Raw genomic sequence first — 25,282 nt, 5'->3', positions numbered from 1 at the left:
TAGCAAACATTTCACACGAGACACTTTCTATCAACCAACATTGAAGATTCAACCTGACATACACTGAAAGAAAAAATTGCAACACCAGAAAATAATTAGTGTAGAGTAATAAAATTCTGGGAGTACATTTATCTAGGTAAAATATTGAAGTGATGATCACTGGTCAATGAATGTGCAAGATAAACTGTTGCAAATGTGAAATGCTAGGATGTTAATAAATGGCGTAACCACCAGAATGTTGAGTGCAAACATGCAAACGTACATGCATTGTCTTCTATAGGTGCCGAATATCAGTTTCTGGGATGGAATTCTGTGCCTGTTGCACTTTGTAGGTCAATACAGGGACAGTTACTGCCGTTTGTGGACGATGCTGGAGTTTTGTCCGGCGATCTCCAATATGTGCTCAAATGAAGACACATCTGCTGACCGAGTAGGCCAAGGCAACATATCAACACTCTGCAGAGCATGTCGTGTTACGACAGCAGTGTGTGGGCAAGCGTTATCCTGTTGGAAAACACCCCATGGAATGTTGTTTGTAAATGGCAGAACAACAGCCCAAATCACCAGACCGATGTACAAATATACAGTCAGGGTGCATGGAATAAATGCAAAAGTTCTCCTACTGTCATACGAAATCACACTCCAGACCATAACTCCAGGTGTATGTCCAGTGTGTCTAGCACCAAGGCAGATTAGTTGCAGGCCCTCAACTGACCTCTCTGACCTCTTTCTAACCAACACACAGCCATCACTGGCACCGAGGCAGAACCAGCACTCATCAGAAAACACAAAAGACCTCTACATTGCCCTCCAATGATCTCTCACTTGACACCGTTGAAGTTGCAAATGGCAGTGGTTTGGGGTTGGAATGTGCAATACAGAGCGTCTGGCTCGGAGCTGCATTGAAGTAACCATCTCCTAATAAATCATTGTGTCACTGTGGTTCCAACTGCTGGTCAAATTGGTGCTGCAGGTGCAATACGATGCACCACAGTCCCAACTGAACATGACTGTCTTTCCTCTTGGTAGTACCACATTGCCATTCAGAGCCCAGTCTGGAATTACAATCCAATGACCACTACTGTCAGCAATCGTGTATAATGGCTACATTCCTGTCAAGCCCTTCTGCAATATTGCAGAAGGAATATCCAGATTCTCATAGCCCTATCACACACCCTCATTCAATTTCAGCACTGTGTTGACACCTTAAAGACATACTTGACTAACATCAACTCACCACATCCAACCTCAAAGGTAACTAACTCTCATGAGTGTTACAGCGTGTCTCTACAGCAAACCTGATTTGCATCCTCATAGCGGCACCACTAGCACCACTCTTAGGCGCCTGGTGCGAAATTTGAATAGACATCCTGTTTCAGATGTAGGAAAATGCAACTTTCAGTTATTGCACAACTCCTTCTTGGTGTTGAGATTTTTTTTGATCTGTATGTATCATCTCTTATCTTTAAAAAATATAAAAAATTAAGAGAGAAATAACTTTGAAAGTAATGATGCTCTCAAGGTGTAATAACTTTACTACAGCCATTGGCAGCAGAGGAGTACCTGCCCAGATAGCTATGTGTGTTAAAGCACCACTTCCAGGATAGGTAGATGTCCCGGCCCCAGATTCAATCCAGCAGCTAGATTAATGATGATGGCCGATGTGCCGGACAGCTCGCATTTAGTTTTTAGGTGGTTTCCCACATCCCTTGGCTGAATACTGGGCTGATACTACAGCCCCACCTCAGTTACACAATTCATACACATTCAGAAAATTCTCGCTCACTTTCATATGAATAATGCTACATGCATACAGCTAGTGTACACACAATCTGTCCCATGGGTAACATGAGGGCATGTGACTCCTTAAATTAATAATACCAAACCTGTCAATAATCATGCTGACCCTCGACCCTGTGTTGATGCAGGACAAAGGGACAACATAAAGCAGAAGAGTGGCAGCAGAAGAGTACAAGATTGGTACAGATCTGATGTTATCAAATTAACATAAATTTGAGGTCTGTTCAAAAAATTCCGGAACTTCGTAATTTCATGTAAGCGGTGTGTTTGAGTGAAATGCAGTTAACACTCCTGCACTTGCCTCTGTTTAAAGTGCAGCTGCTGTAAGTTTCACTGTTGCATGTCAGTTAGTTAGTGTTCAGTCCTGTATTGCACAGAACATTGCTTCACACAATTTGCAAATTTCGAGACGGCAGAGTTAGAGGAGCTACATGTCTACTTTAAATTTTGTGTGAATCTCAAGAAAGCCTTTACAGTGACACACAAAATGATCCAGAAATCCTGTGGTGATGCGTGCTTAAGCCGTTCATAGTGTTATGAATGGTTCACATCATTTAAAAAATCGCTGAACGGAAGTTAAAGATGACCCTCATTCAGGACGCCCTTCGATGTCTACCAATGATGCTCATGTCAGTAACGTCAACAAAACTGTGTGTGTCAATCGAAAACTGAATGTCCGAGAGATTGCAGAATGTAATATTTCAGTCAGATCATGTCATGAAATACTGACACAGCATCTTGGTATGTATTGTGCTCATCCTATGACTCAAGAGTCAAGACCAGAAAGACCTTTGCCACACAATCTGTGAAGAGCTTTTGGATCATGCAAATGAGAGTGGGATGTCCCTTAAGAGGATCATAGCGGCTGATGAGACATGGGCCTATGGTTATGATGTTGAGGCCAAGCTTCAGTCTTCACAATGGGTTGGGAAATGTTCTCCAAGAGCAGAAAAAGCTCGTCAGGTCAGGTCAAATGTCAAAGCCACACTGATAGTTATCTGTGACTTTGGAGGGTTAGTTCATAATGAATTCATGCCATAGGGACAAATCATTAATCGACTGCACTATCGGGACGTGTTGTGATGGCTGAGAGAAAATGTTAGAAGGAAACGACCTGAAATGTGGCGGACCATTTGTAGCTCTTGCATCACCATAACTCACCCACACATTCATCCCTGTTGGTGGATGACTATTGCACAAAAAACGAAATCACTGTGCTGCCTCGTCCTCCGTGCTCTCCAGACCTGGCCCCTGGGGAAAACCTTGTTGAAAGGGCAAAGATTTGAAACAATAGAGGAGATAATATAAAATTTGCAAATGGTGCTTCGCACGATCCAGTGAGGTGTACTGAGACTGCTTCCAGAAGCAGAAACTGTGTTGGGAGCAGTGTCTCAATTGTGGAGAAGAGTATTTAGAAGATGGTATGCACAATAACCAAAAGGTAAGTGTAGAAAAATTTTGTGGACAGTGTTCCAGAATTTTTTGAACAGATCTCATAATGTTGTCTTAATTACGCCAGGCGATGCTGAAGGAATTAAATTAAGAAATGAGAAACTGAAAGTAGTAGATGAGCTACCCTATTTGCTATCCCTACATCCAATAATAATGCACCACACATATCCCACAACACTATCACAAGCACTTTCAGAGCAAAGTACATGCTTTGAATTTCCCTCATATTTGAGAACCAGCATGTTTCCACTCCATACAGGCCTGCTTGGTTTCAGGCACATAGTTGAACAGCCACGACTCATCGCCTGTGATGATTCATTTCAGAAAGTCATGCTCTCCAGTGGCGTTAAGTGTCAAGTGATCTGAGCTTGTCAATATTTGCTGGGGCTTGTGGTTGTCTGTCAGGTTCTTAGGCACCCAGCAAGGACTGGCTTTACAAAATTTGAACATATCATGAACAGTATCATACAGTGCACTATAGGAAATGTTAAACTCCTGCAATATGGTTTGCAGTTGCATATGCCTCCCATTCAATTGCTGCTTCAATGGCACTAATATTATTCTGCACAGTTACAGCTGTTACCAATTGCCCAGAGCATGGTGAATCACTGAGGTTCACACACCCTCTCAGAAGAATGCACACCACATGGAGACATTGCTACAGTCCACACAGTCATCTCATTACACACCACACAAGTCCCAGAGAATTTTACTCAGTTTATACACCTCTGGTTCACAAATACTGAACCACATTACACTGCTCTTCACAAGCTGACATGGGTGCCATGTTTTTTTCATAGTTGTCTTCTCTCGCTAGACCCACATATGAAAACAAAATACACTCTGTAACACAAACTTCAAACTATGTCATCATGAAATTTCAACACTCCAGTGGCAATACCTGGGGGAAAAGATTATTGTATGTTACTTTCCAATCCTCTCTTGTACTCATATTTGTCTGGAATGCAGCACTGCATGGAAGCAAAATGTCAGTACTGCTTATTGTCCACAAGAAGAGTTTTTGTTGTGGTATTCAGTCCTGAGACTGGTTTGATGCAGCTCTCCATGCTAATCTATCCTGTGCAAGCTCCTTCATCTCCCAGTACCTACTGCAACCTACATCCTTCTGAATCTGCTTAGTGTATTCATCTCTTGGTCTCCGTCTACGATTTTTACCCTCCATGCTGCCCTCTAATGCTAAATTTGTGGTCCTTTGATGCCTCAGGACATGTCCTACCAACTGATCCCTTCTTCTAGTCAAGCAGTGCCACAAACTTCTCTTCTCCCCAATCCTATTCAATACCTCCTCATTAGTTACGTGATCTACCCACCTAATCTTCAACATTCTTCTGTAGCACCACATTTTGAAAGCTGGAACGTTTATAGATGACAGTGCACCATGTCACTTGGCTACAATTGATCACAACTGGTTTGAAGAAGAGTATAAACACCTTGAAATAGCTAATGAAGATGTACAAAATTGAACTGGGGAGAAAGTAAATTTATGGCACAGTTTGACAAAGACAAGATTGGTAGACAGGATGCATCTCACGCCATCCCAGCTTCTTTACTCTCTTGATCATCTTCATCAGAATTTCACAGGCAGTTGAGTTACACTCACCTCCCTTCATTCGACATCCACCTGATTTCCAGGTGTGTCAGCATATCCTTCTTGGAATTGATGAAGTACTCAGCCTCTTCTATGGGGTAGCGCATCCAGCCAAGATGCAGCTCGCGCAGGTGTGGGCAGTTGTCTGCGAGGGTGCGCAGCCGAATATGGCCGCTTCTGTCCCTCGCGCTGTACAGTTGCAACACCTGCAGGTGGGGCAGCTGAGCCACTGCATCCACAAACCTCGAGTCGAAGGTCTGCCATGCGTCGACGGTTCTCAGCACGCGTATTTTATTGCACCTCTTGAAGAGTTTCTTCGCTACATGCTTCCAAGGAATGTGGAAACAAAAAATTTGTCAGTTGCAATGCATAAAGCAGTACAAATTGTCACATTTGATAAATCCCTTCCAATGAACACCATAATCAGTGCATGTAAATAATTGGCAAAAATTTAATTGTCTTACGACATGATTCTGAGTTTCATTACAACTGTTACAATATTAAGAAGGAAAACACTTCCCGATAGTCTGCAAATTTATATTTATGTGGTAATGAACCAGCTTTCGGCTCCTCAGACCATCTTCAGGTGACAACTCAATGTGACAAACACAGATAAACATTATTCCAGAATGAAATTTTCACTCTGCAGTGGAGTGTGTGCTGATATGAAACTTCCTGGCAGATTAAAACTGTGTGCCGGACCGAAACTTGAACTCGGGACCTTTGCTTTTTGTGGGCAAGTGCTCTACCAACTGAGCTACCCAAGCATGACTCACAACCCCTCCCCCCAGCTCTAATTCCACAAGTACCTCATCCCGAGTTCGAGTCTCGGTCTGGCACACAGTTTTAATCTGCCAGAAGGTTTCATATCAGCGTACACTCCACTGCAGAGTGAAAATTTCATTCTGGAAACATCCCCCAGGCTGTGGCTAAGCCATGTCTCTGCAATATCATTTCTTCATGAGTGCTAGTTCTGCAAGGTATACAGGAGAGCCTCTGCAAGGTTTGGAAGGTACGATATAAGGTACTAGCGGAATTAGAGTTGTGGGGAGGGGTCGTGAGTCATGCTTGGGTAGTTCAGGGGTAGAGCACTTGCCCGCGAAAGGCAAAGGTCCCGAGTTCGAGTCTCGGCCCGGCAAACAGTTTTAATCTGCCAGGAAGTTTCACAGATAAAAATGTCTGATTACACAGATATTATTTATACAGAAAATACAAAAATGAGACAGTATTCACACATGAAAACATTACAATAATAACATTACCTAAAAATAGGGGGTTAACAAATGACGAAAAAAAAGATGAGTTTAAGTAAATTGTGAAAAATAAGATGACCTTGCAATCTGAATCTAGTATTTGTGGTGAAAACTTGATTTCCCCCTTTGTTAAATTACACAAACACAGTGGAGACTTCCTGATCTCAGTTATACAGATTTGCAATTATCTGGACTGTCAGTCACAAGCAAATATCTTTGTGGTCTTGTCCGTGTATGTACAGAAATGTTGTGCTGCATTTCCCACCAGCACCCTGTGCAATCTCTGCTCTGTGTGTTTCATTATTGTAAAGATAGTTATCTACTGCTGCACCATGTCAAATGTCAAAGCACAAGAGAAAGGCATTATTGCACAAAGATAAAATAAACTTTATTGATTATTACAAAAAAGTAGAAATTGGTCATGAGTTAGCCCATAAGCATAGTATAGATACTTCTGTGGTAAGAAAAGTTTTGGAATAACCTTTGTATTGTTGGCTATTCTTTTAATAATGTCGGATGATGACATTGCTGAAAATATAATGCACAAAAATGAACAGTGGAAGCACAAAAAGTTAAAACCGAAGAAAATGTAAATGCAGACCATCTCATGCAGATGCATTTCAAGCCCTGCAAATATGTTTCAAATGGATTGCAAAGAGACAGAGTGTGATAGCAAATACTTTTTAAAAGATTAAACTCCAAAAACTGTCCTATGTGACTTTTGTTGGGCATTAATGATTGTTGTTGTAGTGATCTTCAGTCCTGAGACTGGTTTGATGCAGCTCTCCATGCTACCCTATCCTGTGCAAGCTTCTTCATCTCCCAGTACTTACTACAACCTACATCCCACTGAATCTGCTTAGTGTATTCATCTCTTGGTCTCCCTCTACGATTTTCATCTCCACACTGCCCTCCAATGCTAAATTTGTGATCCCTTGATGCCTCAAAACATGTCCTACCAACCGGTCCCTTCTTTTTGCCAAGTTGTGCCACAGACTCCTCTTCTTCCTAACTCTATTCAATACCTCATCATTAGTTATGTGATCTACCCATCTAATCTTCAACATTCTTCTGTAGCACCACATTCCGAAAGCTTCTATTCTCTTCTTGTCCAAACTATTTATCGTGCACATTTCACTTCCGTACATGGCTACACTCCATACAAATACTTTCAGAAACGACTTCCTGATACTTAAATCTGTACTTGATGTTAACAAATTTCTCTTCTTCATTAACGCTTTCCTTGCCATTGCCAGTCTACATTTTATATCCTCTCTACTTCGACCATCATAAGTTATTTTGCTCCCCAAATAGCAAAACGCCTTTACTACTTTAAGTGTCTCATTTCCTAATCTAATTCCCTCAGCATCACCCAACTGAATTCAACTACATTCCATGATCCTCGTTTTGCTTTTGTTGATGTTCATCTTATTTCCCCCTTTCAAGACACTGTCCATTCCGTTCAACTGCTCTTCCAAGTCCTTTGCTGTCTTTGACAGAATTACAATGTCATCGGCGAACCTCAAAGTTTTTATTTCTTCTCCATGGATTTTAATACCTACTCTAAATTTTTCTTTTGTTTCCTTGACTGCTTGCTCAATATACAGATTGAATAACATCGGGGAGAGGCTACAACCCTGACTCACACCCTTCCCAACCACTGCTTCCCTTTCATGCCCCTTGACTCCTATAACTGCCATCTGGTTTCTGTACAAATTGTAAATAGCCTTTTGCTATTGCTATTGCTATTTTACCCCTGCCACCTTTAGAATTTGAAATTTTGATTAAGATTGCAGTATTCCAGTAAATTTACAAAAATACATACACACATATGAAGATGTCTCTATCGCTTAATAACATTGATTTGTGTTGATTTTAATAAGGTTAATTTAGTTTTATAGTTTTGAATAAACACTTATTATTATTTTACCCCTGCCACCTTTAGAATTTGAAATTTTGATTAAGATTGCAGTATTCCAGTAAATTTACAAAAATACATACACACATATGAAGATGTCTCTATCGCTTAATAACATTGATTTGTGTTGATTTTAATAAGGTTAATTTAGTTTTATAGTTTTGAATAAACACTTATTATTATTTTTGAATGATTCCGTGGTGTCTTCAGCTGCCATTTTCCTTATTGCATGTATGATTGTACAATTTTGGCCTTAGGTGATTTTGAAGTATTCTATGGATGATTCTTTAATAGTATATTATGCCCTTGCTTCTATAACTGCATGTAATGCTCATAAAATAAACTAGAGAGGTTTTTAACTATTTTATCTTTGCAACAACTGGTTGAAAGTACTGTGCTCTTAAAACAGTGAAAAAGCTCTCTGATTTATTTCACAAGCATTATATGCAATCATAGGAGCAAGGATATACATGGCATAATATACTACTAAAGAATCATCCATAAAATAATTGAAAACAGCCTAAGACTGAAACTGTATAACCATACATGGAATAAAGAGAATGGCAGCTAAGGACATCAGAATATCATTCACAAATTCATCACAGCTGCAGACTCTATCGCACAGAAAATTACTCATCATTATGTACTAACCTTAGAAATATAAACATCTGACAACACATCCAAAAGATAACCATATGCAGGCGATATAGATTATCTTTCTAGACTTAATAATACCAAAATTTCTTTTCTTCATGTATTTAATTATCCAGACTTTCGATTATATGAAAGACCTACAACTAATTGAGTCTCCACTGCACTAGATTCAAAGGGTAAGTTCATCTTATTTCTTATCATTTCTTATATGTATCACTACATAAAAACTTTGTTTACCCCTTTTTAGTAAATATAATTACTGTAATGTTTTGCTATGTAAATGCTTTGTAATTTTTGCATCTTCTGTGCACATGGTATCTGTGTAAATCGCACACCATGTTTATCTGTGTTCACCACATCCGATTGTCATTTGAAGACTGCTTGAAAAGCTTAAAGCTGGTTCATCACCAAACAAATATAATTTTACACAACATTATGAAGTGTTTTCCTTTTTAATATTATTATCATGTTCTGCCAAGCACTGATGAAATATGCAGCTAATGTTACAATTGTTGCATCTTATTGGTTCTATATGTGTAGTTCGGAGTGAACATCTCATTACTGAACAAACAATTACACCATTGAAATACTTAATTCAGTTTTCAAGCTTTTATCATTTTTAACAATGTTGGAAAAGTCAGATTGCAACTTACCATAAAGAAGACACGTCAAGTTTTAGACAGGCACAATTCAAAGACACTCACAGATAGATTTTGGACACAGCCTTCGGCAATAAAAGAGACACATACATTCGCAAACTCACACACAAGCAAGCACATCTCAAGCACACACAACCATCAACTCCAGCATCTTGGGTTGGAAGCTATCTGTGAGTGTCTTTTAATTGTGCCTGTCTGCAACTTGGCATGTCTTCTTTACGATAAGTAGCAATCTGTCTTTTCCTATATTGTTGATATTCCTACCTGGAAGTCATTGGGCAACTGAGAGTGATAGGGGAGAGATACATGGAGAAGAAAAGGAAGGTGTATGTTGTGTTTATTGATCTTGAGAAGGCTTTTGACAGTGTCAGATGTGACAAAGTGATGGAAATCCTAAGGAAACATGGAGCTGACTGGAGGGATGGACGGCTAATAAGAAATTTATATTTGAACCAGAGAGCGAGAGTAAGAATAGGAGGTGTGATGAGTGAAGAAATTGAACTGGAAAGAGTTGTAAGACAAGGTTGTCGTTTATCACCAACACTGTTCAATATCTATCTGGAGGAAATTATTAATGAAAGTTTTGATGGAAGGAGAGAAGTTTGTACAGGGGGTTGGAGAGAGTAGTGTATAAGATTTTAGAAGACGTGGTTGTGATGGCAGAGAATGCAAGAGAGATGGAACAAATGTTAGATGATCTAAACACAAAATTAGAAAAATATCGAATGAAGATTAGCAAGAAGAAAACAGAAAGTGTCATAATTGGAGGAAAGAGGAGAAAATGCTGTATGAAAATAGGGGAGAGGAAATAGAGCAAGTGAATAACTTCAATTACTTGGGAAGTGTAATAATGGATGATATATATTGCTAAACAGAAATTAGGAAAAGAATTGCAATGGCAAAAGAAGTATTCAAGAGGAAACAGAAATTACTTTGTGAACCACTAAACAAAGATCTGAGGAAAAGACTGGCCAAATGTTACATCTAGAGCATTGCACTGTATTGTGTGGAGACCTGGAAATTGAGGAAGGGAGATGAAAGAAGATTGGAGGCGCTAGAGATGTGGATATGGAGAAGAATGGAAAAAGTGAAATGGGAAGACCGAGTAAGGAATGAAAAAGTATTAAGAAGAGTTGGAGACAAAAGAAACACGCCAACAGTCATCAGAAAGAGAAAACAGAACTGGATTGGACATTGTTTGAGGGGGGACTGTTTATTGAAGGAAAAAATAGAAGGGATGGTGGGAGGAAAAAGGGAAGAGGATAAAGCAGATATCAAATGTTGGACAATTCCAAAGGAGACAAATATTCAGAAATGAAAAGACTGGCTATGGGCAGACAAAAGTGGAAGAGGCTTAACCCATGACCCAAGAATAAGATACTACTGCTACTACCACCACCACCTGGCGTTTCCATTGTTTGATTTTTTCATTTTTATTTATTTACTTATCATTTTCATTCTTGTTTTAGGAACTTAGGACTTGTCCCATTACTTATAACTAACTTAATTTAACATGCAGTAATTTTTTTAACACAAGTGATAACTTATATCTACGTGCTCTTCAGTGATTTTGTAACATTTTTACAGTTGCAGCTTTCTGCATGTACTTTTACATGAAACAGAGAATGAGGAAAGAAAGGGGAGGGATGGGTGGGAATTCATGACTTCAAGCCACACAGGACAGTGTGGTAATACAATGGCAAAAGTCAAAAATTTGTGTCAGATCGGGACTCAAACCAGAATTTATCATGTCTCATGAGCAGTTGCCTTATTCACTTTGGCCACATGAACATGGTCCATTACCAGCCCAAATTTCCTATTTATCGCACACTGCAATTCAGCATCTCTCATCCGATAATGCCCTACTCGCAAATTGTTGATTCCTTTAGGAGTTTAGGCAATATTAGAGCATGCACACTGAAACCAACACCAAGGAGCTACCGTGCTCTTACAGAAATTTATATACTTGAATATACGTTCTTACATCTAATAAGAATCAATGGATTAGATTTAGTATTACTTTTAAGTATAGACATTAGGGGTATAGGATGATATATAGGGGCTCAGATGGGGTAGTGCACTATTGGTTATTTCCAAAACTCTACTATTCCATTTGAACAATAACATAGTCAAAAAAATTTTAAATAGGATAGATTGCTAATAACCACAGAGCAGTAGGCAGGATTATTTAGAAGTAGACTAAGCTATCGGACAAGTTCTTCTTGGGTGTCCCAGAAGGAATTGTCCATATTCAGGGATATAACAGGAGCATCATTTGAACCAAAACATTTCACGTGAACATATGCCCTATTCAGATTGGTTTCTGAAATAGAACACATTTAATGTACATTTCTTTTTGGGCTAGTGGTGTGCACATATGTGTCTTATCCAGCCAACCTCTTTGGTGTCTTATTCTAGCCCTACCTTTCAACTTCTTTGCTTGGGATGCCATTAAACCAACCCACAAAAAAAGCAGTTGTATATGTTTTGTTGCGAGTGGAGTCATGCAATGGAATGAGAGTGTATCAGAGAGAAGCATCGGTTATCCGTGTTTGCACATGCAATGGTTAAAATGCCACGCACATGCACTAATGAAGAATATGCAGATATGGTATTTGTTTATGGCTTCTATGATGTTAGGACTCTTGCTGCTGTCAAAGAATACCATTAGCACTTTCCAATATGTCAAATTCCTGATCGTGGAGTGTTTAGCACAGTTTTCAACTCTTTACATGAACCAGGTATTCTTTCATGTTCCTATTTTCTTCTGAGCATTTAGTTCAACAACCTGTCCAGGAACAGCTGGACAGGTTGAAATGTTGCAGCATAGTCCTCCTACCAGCACATGGCAACTTTCTGCATGCATCAATGTTCCACAAACACAAATACGGCGAACATTACATGTGTGTTGAAAATCTGTGTTTTCGTAAAACACACATTGCTATGTTTACTAACAGTTATGCATGTGTACATGTCACAGTGCCACAACTCATTCTTCGGCCAGGAAATTGTTAGTTTTTTGCTAAAGTATGGAAAAGTAGCACAGAAGCAATGTAAGGTGTCATGTTAACAGCCACAAATCAGCAGCCACCTGTTGGGCAATATGTGGATTACAGTAACAGACTCACCAGTGGATTGCAAAGTGAGGATAGTTGAGCTAAGTGGTAAAGAGTGTTGTGTAGACATAACCATGTAGCAAGTGGGGCAGTGTCACCACACCAGAGCGAGTTTCTTGTTATGGCAACATGACTACGTGCCAGGTTTTAGTGAAGCAAATGGGCCCTGCAGGTATATACACTGAGGTGATAAAAGTCACAGGATAGCAATATGCAAATATGCAGATGGCGATGATATCATGTACACAAGGTATAAAAGGCAGTGTACTGGTAGAGCTGTCACTTGTACTCAGATGATTCATGTGAAAAGTTTTCCGATTTGATTATGGCCACACGATTGGAATTGACAGACTTTGAACATAGAATGGTAGTTGAAGCTAGATGCATGGGACAATCTGTTTTGGAAATCTTTAGGGAATTAAATATTCCAAGATCCACAGTGTCGACAGCGTGCCAAGAATTTCAAATTTCAGGCATTACCTCTCACTATGGACAACGGAGGGGCCGACAGCCTTGACTTAAAGACCAAAAGCAGCATCATTTGCATAGAGTTGCCAGTGCTAACAGATAAGCAACATTGCGTAAAATAACAACAGAAATCAACGTAGGACAAATGACAAATGTATCTGTAAGGACAGTGCAGCAAAATCTGGCATTAATTAGCTATGGTAGCAGACGACCAATGCAAGTGTCTTTGCTAACAGTACAACATCGCTTGCAGTTCCTCTCCTGGTCTTGTGACTATATAGGTTGGACCACAGACAACTAGGAAAAGCGATGTCCTGGTCAGATGAGTTGCGGTTTCAGATGGAAGAGCTGATGGTAGGGTTCAAGTGTTACACAGACACCATGAAGCGATGGGTCCAGTTCGTAAACAAGATACTGTGCAAGCTGATGGTGACTCCATAAACGTGTGAGCTGTGTTTACATGGAGTGGACTAAGTCCTCTGGTCCAAATAAACCAATTATTGACTCAAAATTATTATGTTCAGCTACTTGGAGACTATTTGTAGCCATTTGTGGACTTCATGTTCTCAAACAATGATGGAATTGTATGGATGACAATGTGCCACATCAACAGTCCACAACTATTCGCAATTGTGAATTGTGTTTTATTCATCTCATGACATACATTTGCAATCCATTTGGTTTGGGTGCAGGAGACATGTCAAAAATTTGTAAAACAGTTACAATGCTTTTTACATTAATAAATAATAGCACTATAATAAATAATAACATTATAAGGATATTTCTTGGAATGTATATCACATTGTATCCAGCTCAAATTTCCAGTTTGTCCCACATGAATTCATCCACTGAGTAATAACACTTCAGTGTCAGTACCTCATAAAGCTTTCTTTTAAGCAAACCTAAATTCATCTGCATCAACTTGTTCCCTTTTAATTTATTACAAATTTTCATTCCCATGTTTTGAGGTCCCTGGGCAAACAATCTGAGGCGGTTGGCGGGGAGCATAAAATTTTCTTTGTTTCTAGTATCATCTGAATGGACAAAATGGTTTTCCTCAAATAATTCATGTCTGATGTACAAAAATATAATGATCTCATATATGTATAAGGATGACAGAGTTAATATCTTAAGTTTTCTAAATAATGGTCGACATGGTTCTTTGTGATTTTCAGTGCACCATAGCCACACAACACCAGGAAATGCAGACAACAGAAGAGATTGTGACCAAAGGCTTGTACATACTGGATAAATACTACAAAATCTGGAGATTGCAACCCAGTGTGACTAAAACAGAGGCATCTTCCTTCCATTTACATAATAATTCACAAATGTAAATCTGAATGAAAGTTTCAGAGGCAGAATTATTCATCATAATTGGAACCCAAAACATATTGGTGTCATCTTGGACCAAACACTATCCTTCAAACAGCACCTTCTGAATCCAGGTCAGAAAGTTGAGGACTTGCAACAATATCCACCATGCGCTATGCAAAACAACCTGTGAATCTTCAGCAACCACCCTGAGATCTTCAGCCTTGGATTTTGTGTACTCAAATGCTGACTACTGTGCACCTGTTTGAATGAAGATTCATCATACAAGGCTTGTTGGCACCCAGCTGAATACTACAATGCACGTAATATCTGGCACAATCAGACCTACTCCTGTTCATTGGCTTCCACTGCTAACTGGCGTAATGCCTCCTGATCTCTGCAGATCTACTGCCCTTATGATGGAACTCCACAAGATTTCCAAGAATCCTAATCTACCCTCAAATAGTGACCACATTTTTGAATCTTACACAAAAATTGCACCACTCAACCCTGTGTGATGCTACTGGCATGGGTGCCAAGGATTATAAACTTCTTGATGAATGGAAAGGTTGTTGGGAAGCAGTAACAGATGTGCACCTGTATAACATCTTTATAGGTGCTAGAGTTCAATGTGGATCCCACCCACTATGCAGGACCTGGGCTGCCCTGAAGAGAATCAGAACAAGCTGTGCCCGGTGCACGGATGCTCTCCACAAGAGGAAAAACGTGCCTAATCCTGACCATGACAGAGGAGCTCCAAACTAGAATATTCATCATATTCATTGGATCTCAACATGGAACAGAGATTGGCAACTTGCTCTAAATGTTCAAAAATTGAAAATTTTGCAACTCACAAAATGAAAAAATGTAGTATCCCATGACTATTACATCAATGTGTCAATGTTGGAATTGGCGAACTCATACAAATACCTGAGTGTAACACTTTGTAGGGATATTAAATGGAATGATCACATAGGGTCAGTCATGGGTAAAGCAGGCAGTAGACTTTGGTTTATTGGTAGAATACGGGAGCAGTGCAATGAGTCTACAAAGGACATTGCTTACATATCAATCATGTGACTGGTTCTAGAATATCGCTGAAGTGTGTGGGAACCATATCAGATACGACTAACAAGGGATATTGAATGTATACAGATAAGGGCAGCACAAATGGTCACAAGTGTGTTTGATCTGCAGGACAGTGTCACAGAGATACTGAAGGAACTGTGCTGGAAGACTCTTGAAGATAGATGTAAATTATCCTGAGAAAGTGTATTAACAAAGTTTCAAGAAATGGTTTTCCATGATGACTCTAGGAATACATTACAGCTTCCTACATATCACTCTAGTAGGGATCGTGACGACAAGATTAAAATAATTACTGCATGCACAGAGGCATTCAAACAATCATTCCTTCTGCACTCCATATGTGAATGGAATGGGAAAAAAACCCTAATAACTGGTACAATAGCACGCACCTCTGCCATGCACTTCACAGTGCTTTGCAGAGCATGAATGTAGATGTAGATGAAATTTGTAATTTATTTTTTTTTAATTTACAGAGTCAAGAGACATGATTTCTTTGTCACTGTTCACTCATCTATGAAGAAAACTATGTACAGAAGTTAAGTGGACCAACTGCCAGTTGTAGAACAATCTAAAACTTTGTGCTGTAATATATCATTTGTCATTCATGCCAAAAGTAATTCGTCTTTGTCTCAGGCTTGAGTGGTACAGTCTTTGTCTAGACACAGAGTTGTAAATTAGTTTTTGTGCTGATTTATGATGGGAATTGTAATTTGTATTGAAATTACATTCAGAATGTTTTATGAACTTGTTGACTGAGGACAGTGGTCAGTCTGAAAACTTATAAATATATGTCATTGTTTTGCCATGTTTTGATGAAAAATAATAGGAACTGTGACAAACCTGGACGTTTACATCATCCTTTAGGCAAGATCAAATTTGGAGCCACAATTACATTCACAAAATAAGATGAGTTCAGAATTTTTGCTCATTACGTCATCCTTTTTAGAACTGTATTTTATTGTTGCTACTTCCCATGTCCTATAAATACCCAATTATATATAGCTATATGACTACCTAAAGACATTGAATTAATTATAATCACATTTTGTAACAATTGCTTTTAAGTGGGCATAGGAAGCAGCAGTACCAGAATACCTAAATTGACAAGAATGGGGGAAAGAAATACAGTAGAAGAAGAATGGATAGCTTTGAAGGATGAAGTAGTGAAGGCAGCAGAGGATCAAGTAGGTTAAAAGACGAGGGCTATTAGAAATCCTTGGGTAACAGAAGAGATACTGAGTTTAATTGATGAAAGGAGAAAATACAAAAATGCAGTAAGTGAAGCAGGCAAAAAGGAATGCAAACGTCTCAAAAATGAGATCAGCAGGAAGTGTAAAATGTCTAAGCAGGGATGGCTAGAGGACAAATGTAAGGATGTAGAGGCTTATCTCACTAGGGGTAAGATAGATACTGCTGACAGGAAAATTAAAAAGACCTTTGGAGAAAAGAGAACCACTTGCATGAATATCAAGAGCTCAGATGGAAACCCAGTTCTAAGCAAAGAAGGGAAAGCAGAAAGGTGGAACGAGTATATAGATGGTCTATACAAGGGTGATGTACTTGAGAACAATATTATGGAAATGGAAGAGGATGTAGATGAAGATGAAATGGGAGATACGATACTGCGTGAAGAGTTTGACAGAGCACTGAAGGACCTGAGTTGAAACAAGGCCCCGGGAGTAGATAACATTCCATTAGAACTACTGACGGCCTTGGGAGAGCCAGTCCTGACAAAACTCTACCATCTGGCGAGCAAGATCTACAAGACAGGTGAAATACCTTCAGACTTCAAGAAGAATATAATAATTCCAATCCCAAAGAAAGCAGGTGTTGACAGATGTGAAAATTACCGAATATTTATTAAACAATACACATATTAGGAAGGAGTTTTGCTATTTGGGGAGCAAAATAACTGATGATGGTTGAAGAAGAGAGGATATAAAATGTAGACTGGCAATGGCAAGGAAGGTGTTTCTGAAGAAGAGAAATTTGTTAACGTCGAGTACAGATTTAAGTGTCAGGAAGTATTTGTATGGAGTGTAGCCATGTATGGAAGTGCAATGTGGATGATAAATAGTTTAGACAAGGAGAGAATAGAAGCTTTCGAAATGTGGTGCTACAGAAGAATGCTGAAGATTAGGTGGGTAGGTCACATAACTAATGAGGAGGTATTGAATAGAATAGGGGAGAAGAGGAGTTTGTGGCACAACTTGACAAGAAGAAGGGACCGGTTGGTAGGGCATGTTCTGAGGCATCAAGGGATCACAAATTTAGCATTGGAGGGCAGCGTGGAGGGTAAACATCGTAGAGGGAGACCAAGAGATGAATACACTAAACAGATTCAGAAGGATGTAGGTTGCAGTAGGTACTGGGAGATGAAGAAGCTTGCACAGGATAGAGTAGCATGGAGAGCTGCATCAAACCAGTCTCAGGACTGAAGACTACAACAACAACAAATGAAGGTCGAAATTTCATGCACCTGCACAGCCTTAATTCATGCATCAAGTATATGTGTGTGTGTGTGTAGTTAGGATTATATGATATGAGGGAGAATCAGAAAAAGTTGTTCTCTCCCATGGCATGGCAGATGGAATGTAGATACTTCATGACAATACACTTTGAAGTTTGAACTACAGAGGGTATTTTGTTTTCATCTGCAGCTCTGGCAAGAGGAACCTGAACTATCACACGAAGATGGTGTGCATGTTACTGTCTGGCATGTATGGGCACGTCTCCAGGTAGTTTTAATTCTCTCAAGGGGATCGTGCAAACCTTAGCAATTCGCCATGCTGTGGGCAGCTGTTAACAGCTGCAACCCCACAGAATGTTGTAGCCACTGAGGCAGCAATTTTGAATGGCTGGCCTGTGCAACTGTGAGCCTTATTGCAGCAGTTCAACATTTCCTTTGGTGTAATGTGCGAAATTGTTCACGGTACACTGAAATTTCGTAAAGTTAGTGCTCACTGGAGGGCCTAACAACATCACAAACAACCATAAGGACCAACAAATCACTACCGGTGATGAGTTGTGCATGTGCCACTATACACCTGAAACTGAGCAGGTCTCTATGGAGAGGGAACGTGCTGGTTCCCCAGTATGAAAAGTATTCAAAGTGACTCAATCAGCTACAAAAGTGCTTGTGACAGCATTCTGCGATATGCATGATGTGTTATTCATGGATGTTACTGAACACGGAACCACTGTGAATGCTGCAGTCTACGTTAAAAATTTGGTTAAATTGCATTGCGCCCCTCGTGACAAACACCAGAACATTAATGCTTATGGTGTCAGATTTCTTCATGACCAAGCTTGCGCACGTGTTTCTGCTCCTGTTCATGACAAAATCGCAAAATTTGGGTGAGAGTTGCTCTAGCATGTACCATACAGTCTGGACCTTGCACCACTGGACTTTCAACAGTTTGGTCCCATGAGAAATTCCTGGCCAGCCAACGCTTTGTGAAAGGTGCAGAAGTGAAATCAGCAGGCTGTAGATGGCTATACTAGAACCAAATGCACTTCTATGAATAGGGCATACTGAAACTGATAACACAATGACAGAAATCCATTGACAATATTGGAGACTATGTCAAAAAGTAATTAAGAGATATGTATGTACATTTATGTTTATTTTGTTTCATTACCTAATAAAATTGTTTGTAATAAAATTATTGTGCGTTACTTTTCAATCTTTCCTCATATTTGCAAGTAATATATTTGATGATTATTGCCTATAATATTAAAATACACGGACGTGCCAAAGAAACTGGTATAGGCACGCATATTCAAATACAGAGAGATGTAAACAGGCAGACTAGCATCTGCCACGGTTGTTAGATTGGTTATTGCTGCTACAATGGCAGGTTATCAAGATTTTAGTGAGTTTGAATGTGGTGTTCTAGTTGGCAAACAAGTGATGGGACACAGCATCTCCAAGGTACCAATGAAGTGGGGACTTCTCCGTATGACCATTTCATGAGTGTAGCGTGAATATCAGGATTCCAGTAAAACATCAAATCTCTGGCCTTGCAAGAACGGAACCAACAACGACTGAAGAGAATCGTTCAATGTGACAGAAGTGCAACCCTTTCACAAATTGCTCAGATTTCGATGCTGGGCCTTCAACAAGTGACAGCATGCAAATCGTTCAACGAAACATCATCGATATGGGCTTTTGGAGCTGAAGGCCCACTTGTGTACCCTTGATGAGTGCACAACACAAAGCTTTATGCCTCGCCTGGACCTGTCAACACCGACAATGGACTGTTGATGACTGGAAACATATTACCTGGTTGGACGAGTTCTGTTTCAAATTGTATTGAGTGGATGGACGTGTACTGGTATGGAAGATCCTCATGAATCCATGGACCCTGCATGTCAGCAAGGGACTGTTCAAGCTGGTGCAGACTCTTTAATGGTTAGGGCATGTGCAGTTTGAGTGACATGGGACGTCTAGATATGACTCTGACAGGTGAAATGAACGTAAAAGCATCCTGTCTAATCACCTGCATCCATTCATGTCCACTGTGAATTCTGACGAACTTGAGCAATTCTAGCAGGACAATATGACACTCCACACATCCTGAATTGCTACAGAGTGACTCCAGGAACACTCTTCTGAGTTTAAACACTTTTGCCGCCCACCAAAGTCCCCAGATACGAACGTTATTGAGCACATGTAGGGTGCCTTGCAACATGCTGTTCAGAAGAGATCTCCACCCCCCCCCTCCTCCCCCCAATACTCTTACGGATTTATGGACAGCCCTGCAGGATTCGTGGTGTCCGGTCCCTGCAGCACTAATTCAGACAACAGACAAGTTCACGCAACTTGTGTAGCAACACTTCTGCGTGCTGTCAGGGGGCCATATCACAATATTAGGCAGGTGTACCAGTTTCTTTGGCTCTTCAGTGTATTTTTAATCCAATCACTCATTTAAGCAAACGTACAACATGGTCCATAAATCCCACCCTGAAGGAGAGCTACAGGGATGTGGAACCAATCAAACTAAGAAGATGAGTAGGCCACACACTGTTTATTTCAGTCCTAAGAAAGCACTTACTGCGCAACGGATTGGCTCCCTTGATCCGGTGTCCAGTGTGGTGAGGTTGAGACAGCTTTCAGACAAAGCCTCCATAAGGTGGGGCGATGCTACACCCTCAATTCTCAATGTACGCAGCTGTGGCATTGCCCTGATCATCTTTATAACCTCCCCTTCGTTTGTCTCGGCTCTGTAGGAAGTAGAGAGAACATGCATTCAATTTTCCTGACACAGTGTTTTGAATCAATAAATTTAACCATAAAACCTTTAAGATGACTGCCTCTCATAATTTTTATGTACTCCAATACAGTAGCAACACTACTTCCCATCTCAACTCCTGTATATGGTTTTTTGTCAATCTAGCAGAATGCAGGCGGGCGCACTCTTGGAGTAACATCACTTCATGTAGTCTTCCTGGTCACTCTTCTTGGATTTCATCTGCAAGACATGTCAGTTGTTGACAGTAACTGTCAGCAGGGATGGTTACACCTCAGGGAAGCAATTTACAGTACACCACACCATCACTGTGCCAACGGATGCATAATATTATCTTTTGTGGCTGCATGCCGGTCTCTTTATGGGGAGTTGCCACTTTCTTTGGGCTCAGCTGTTCCTTTCTTTTCCTTTGTTATCATAAAGATATCATTTATCATCATCAGTAGTGATGCAAGATGGGAATGGCCAGTATTGATAATGAGGTAATTGACGACAAACAAGCAGAGATGCACTTTTGACCACCCCCCTGATTTTTGTGAGTTTGGCTTAGAACATGCAATACCCTATACGCACTTTTTGAATCTTCACCACTGCATGCAAATATCACTTGATGGTGAAGTGATCACAGTTCATCACATCTGCCAGTTCTCAAGTACACTGGTGAGAATCATTTTGGATTAATGGTTTTAATCAAACCTCAAAGGTATTCCTGAATATAGAGAACCACTAATGTTAAAACAACAATCCTTAAAACAAGAAAGATATTTTCATGTCATGATCTGTCCAGTGGCATTATCTCCATACAAGATACAAATGTTTTGGCTGCCTCTGCTTCTGTCACCCCCATATTGAACTCAAATGGAAGACTATGTCGGAGCTGTTCCAATTTGTCCACTTGCCACTCCATTTTGTAGTGTCCACAGCTCCACTCACTATTTCCAAATGATAAAACGTAAACTCGGATCGGAACAGTGTACTACAAATAAAAAATGACAATCAATAAATAAACCCTTAGCAACTGCAATATCAATGTGCAAAACTAAAATGCTACAAACTTGTACACCATCCTAATAAAATTAACAACCCATCTGACACCTTATTTTATTACTTTTTGTTGCAAAGTATCACTCATCAGTGAGCAGACACGAGTGGTACACACCATGCCTTTGGAGTGGTATGTTCCATCACAATCATTTTCCAGCTATTTTAGTGAATGCAGGAGAAAACGTATGTTTCAAATTTGTAGCGGATATAAACAGTTCAGCCTAATTTAGATTTACTAAACCTCACTTCTTCACACAAATAAAAAAGAAAAAAAAATCATAATTCACAGTTCACAGTAGTTACAGCAAAGTCCCTATTGTTCTAAGATGTTGAACAAGGACTGTCGACCAACAGAATCATTTTCACACAAACCTTCAACACAATAAACATGCTGATTCAACCGCGAAAACTGTGCAACAGAGCTCAACAAACGAAAGACAATTACACTTGCCCTGCACGAAACACACATGACGGACAGACAAAGACACAATATATTATGGAAACTGCCATATCTTCAAGAGCAAGACTGGAAAATGAGTCTCCAGGGATACTCCACCTCTGAGCATGACTTTCATGGTATACGAGAAGATAATCAATTCAGTCAGAGAAGTCAACCCAATAAAGAACAGGCCTACAGAGCAGAGACAAGAAAAACATCATCATCAAAATACACACCCTCACATATGGGAATAAACAGCGAAATGGAGATCAACAGAGAAATTCTGAGCAACAAGAGAGACAGTGATGGCCAAGATCCCCAAAGATGATGTAAAAATTTTGTTAGCTGATTTCAATGTGCAAATGGACAGAGAAAGAAGTCACCAGCAAACTGTGGAAAATTTTCCGATATGCAAATATACAAAGAATAATGGCAGAAGGAGATCCATGACATCCAAAGTCTGCAGAGGTGTGAATTTTCATTCAGACCACTATCTAACTTGAATCAAAATCAACAATGTTGAAAGGACAGCTCACTGAGGAAACACAGTGAAAAAGACTGTTAAAACACCCAGCTTTCAGGCAAAGTTCTTCTTCTCAAATAGAAAACACACACACATTCACACAAGTGCAACTCGTCCATACATGGCCATAGTTCTGGGTGCTGGAGCTTGATTTGAATGAAAATAAAATTTACACCGAGGAAATTCATCGGAAAAGAACAAACACAGAGGAGTTTGACATGAAAAAGATCACATAATCTAACATACAGCAGAGATGGGAAAGACAACTGTAAGCAAACACATGGGAAGAATTACAAGAAATATTAAATAAAGGGCAAAAGAACAAATACCATGGAAAAAAAACATTAAAAACCCATGGTGGAAATCAGAATGTGAAAATGCACTACATGGATACAAATGAACTTACCATGAATGCAGCAATGAAAAACTACTGGAAAGCTTGTATTGTTTTAACCTGTTCAGAAAATAGGCTGTAAAACTCATTTGGCAAACCAAGGTGAAGTACACATAGGAGCAAATGTGTACTCTAGAGTACAACTTCTGCAACTACAACACAAGAGGATTCTACAGGAATTTAGTAAGAAAGGTCCATGGGTACACATTTCAAAATTTACACATCAGAGAACAAGATGGAAAACTTGTGTTAACTAATCAAGAATGAATGACCCCTCGCGGGGTGGTTCGGCCGTCGCTCCACAAGTTCTTTAACGCCACTACGGCGACTTGCGAGTGAATGAGGATGAAATGATGATGAAAGACACACAACTACCAGTTAGGCAGAGAAAATCCCTGACCCCACTGGGAATCGAACTCGAGACCCTGTGCGCGGGAAGCGGGAACGCTACCGCATTCCTAATACATCACTACCACCAACATGTGAAGAGACACACTAACATATACTTAAACTGAAAAACAATGAAACAGCTGATAAAGATGGAATCATTGCAGAACTACTTCAGAACCTTAAACTAAAGTCTCTTCAAGAACTTACACAAATAATCACAACCGTCTCGCAAAAAGAAAAACTTCCTGACAGCTGGAATTGTGCCTATATTCATCCACTGCACAAGAAGGGAGATAGGAAAAATGTAAACAACTGCAGAGGAATCTCCCTCCTACAACTTACCTACAACATTTTCTCAGCATGCTTACTCCAGGGAACACAAGAGCAAGTAGAACACTTAATTGGTGAATACCAGACAGGCTTCAAGTCAGATTGTTGCTGCACAGACAAAAACTTCAATTTAAAAATAATTCTAAAATACTCGGCCATCAGTCATTCTCTAGTCAATAGCATCTTCACAGATTTCAAGAAAGCATACAACTCTGTTCACTGACAGTCCTTGTTCAACATCTTAGAATAATGGGGTCTTTGCTGTAACATACTGTGAATTCTGATGTTTGACTTTTTTATTTGTGTGAAGAAGTGAGGTTTAGTAAATCTAAATTAGGCTGAACTGTTTATATATGCTACAAATATGAAACATACTTTTTCTCCTGCATTCCCTAAATTAGCTGGAAAACATACCACTCCAAAGGCATGGTGTGTACCACTCTGTCTGCTCACTGATAGGTGATACTTTGCAACTAAAAAATAAGGTGGCAGATGGGTTGTTATTTTTATTAGGTTGGTGCATAAGTTGGTAGCATTTAATTTTGCACATTGATATAGCAGTTTTTATGGGTTTATTTACTGACTGTCATTTTTTATTTATAGTTCACTGTTGCTATTTGAGTTTACATATTGTCATTTGGAAATAGTAAGTGAAGCTGTGGACACCACAAAATAGATTGGTAAATGGATAAATCGGAAATTTCGGACATAGTCTTCTGTTTGTGATCAATGTGGGGGTAACAGCAGCAGAGGCAGACAAAACATTTGCATCTTGTATGGAGGTAATGCCACTGGACAGATCATGGCATGAAAATATCTTCCTTGTTTTAAGGAGTGTTGTTTTAACATTAGTGGTTCTCCGTATTCAGGAATATCTTCGAGGTTCGATTAAAACCATTAATCCACAATGATTCTCGTCAGTGTACTTGAGAGCTGGCAGATGTGATGAACTGTGATCACTTCAGCATCAAGCGACAGTTGTATACAATGGTGAAGGTTCAAAAAGTGGGTGTATGATATTACATGTTCTAAGCCAAAGTCACAAAAATCAGGGGGTGGCCATAAGTGCACCTCTGCTTGCTTGTCATCAGTTGCCTCATTAACAACACTAGCTATTCCTATCTTGCATCACTACTGACAATGATTAATGATATCTTCATGATAACAAAGGAAAAGAAAGGAACAGCTGAGCCTGAACAAACCAGCAACGCCCTGTACAGAGACCTGCATGCTTCCACAAAAGATAATATTATGCATCTAGTGCACAGTGACAGTGCAATGTACTACAAATTGCTTGCCTGAGGTGTAGCCATCACTGTTGACATTAATTGTCAACAACTGATATGTCTTGCAGACACAATCCAAGAACAATTACCAGGAAGACTACATGAAGTGATGTTACGCCACGAATGCACCTGCCCACATCCTGCGAGATTGACAAAAAGCAGTATACAGGGGTTGGGGTGGGAAGTCATTCCACATCCTTCTTACTCACTGATCTTGCACCCTCAGATTTTCACCTTTTCCACTCTCTATCAAACAATTTTCAAGGAACCTCCTTTCTGGATGAATAAGCTC

General features: G+C 39.7%; 1 protein-coding gene across 2 annotated transcripts in view; it reads right to left on the bottom strand.

Annotated features, from left to right (window-relative positions):
• Window positions 1-25,282, bottom strand: part of LOC126293517 (cell surface glycoprotein 1-like) — a 113,960-nt gene that overhangs the window by 53,110 nt on the left and 35,568 nt on the right. For both annotated transcript variants that reach the window (XM_049986768.1, XM_049986769.1), the window contains 2 exons: window positions 20,390-20,558; window positions 4,874-5,187 (listed from right to left, as the gene is read on the bottom strand). In XM_049986768.1, coding sequence (XP_049842725.1) covers window positions 4,874-5,187; window positions 20,390-20,558 — 483 coding nt within the window. The remainder of the gene's footprint in view (window positions 1-4,873; window positions 5,188-20,389; window positions 20,559-25,282) is intronic.

Source organism: Schistocerca gregaria, chromosome 10 (assembly GCF_023897955.1).
Source record: "Schistocerca gregaria isolate iqSchGreg1 chromosome 10, iqSchGreg1.2, whole genome shotgun sequence".
NCBI classification, from domain to species: Eukaryota; Metazoa; Arthropoda; class Insecta; order Orthoptera; family Acrididae; genus Schistocerca; species Schistocerca gregaria.
The sequence above is the reverse complement of the archived record's forward strand: the minus strand, read 5'-3'. Positions and strand labels throughout refer to the sequence as shown.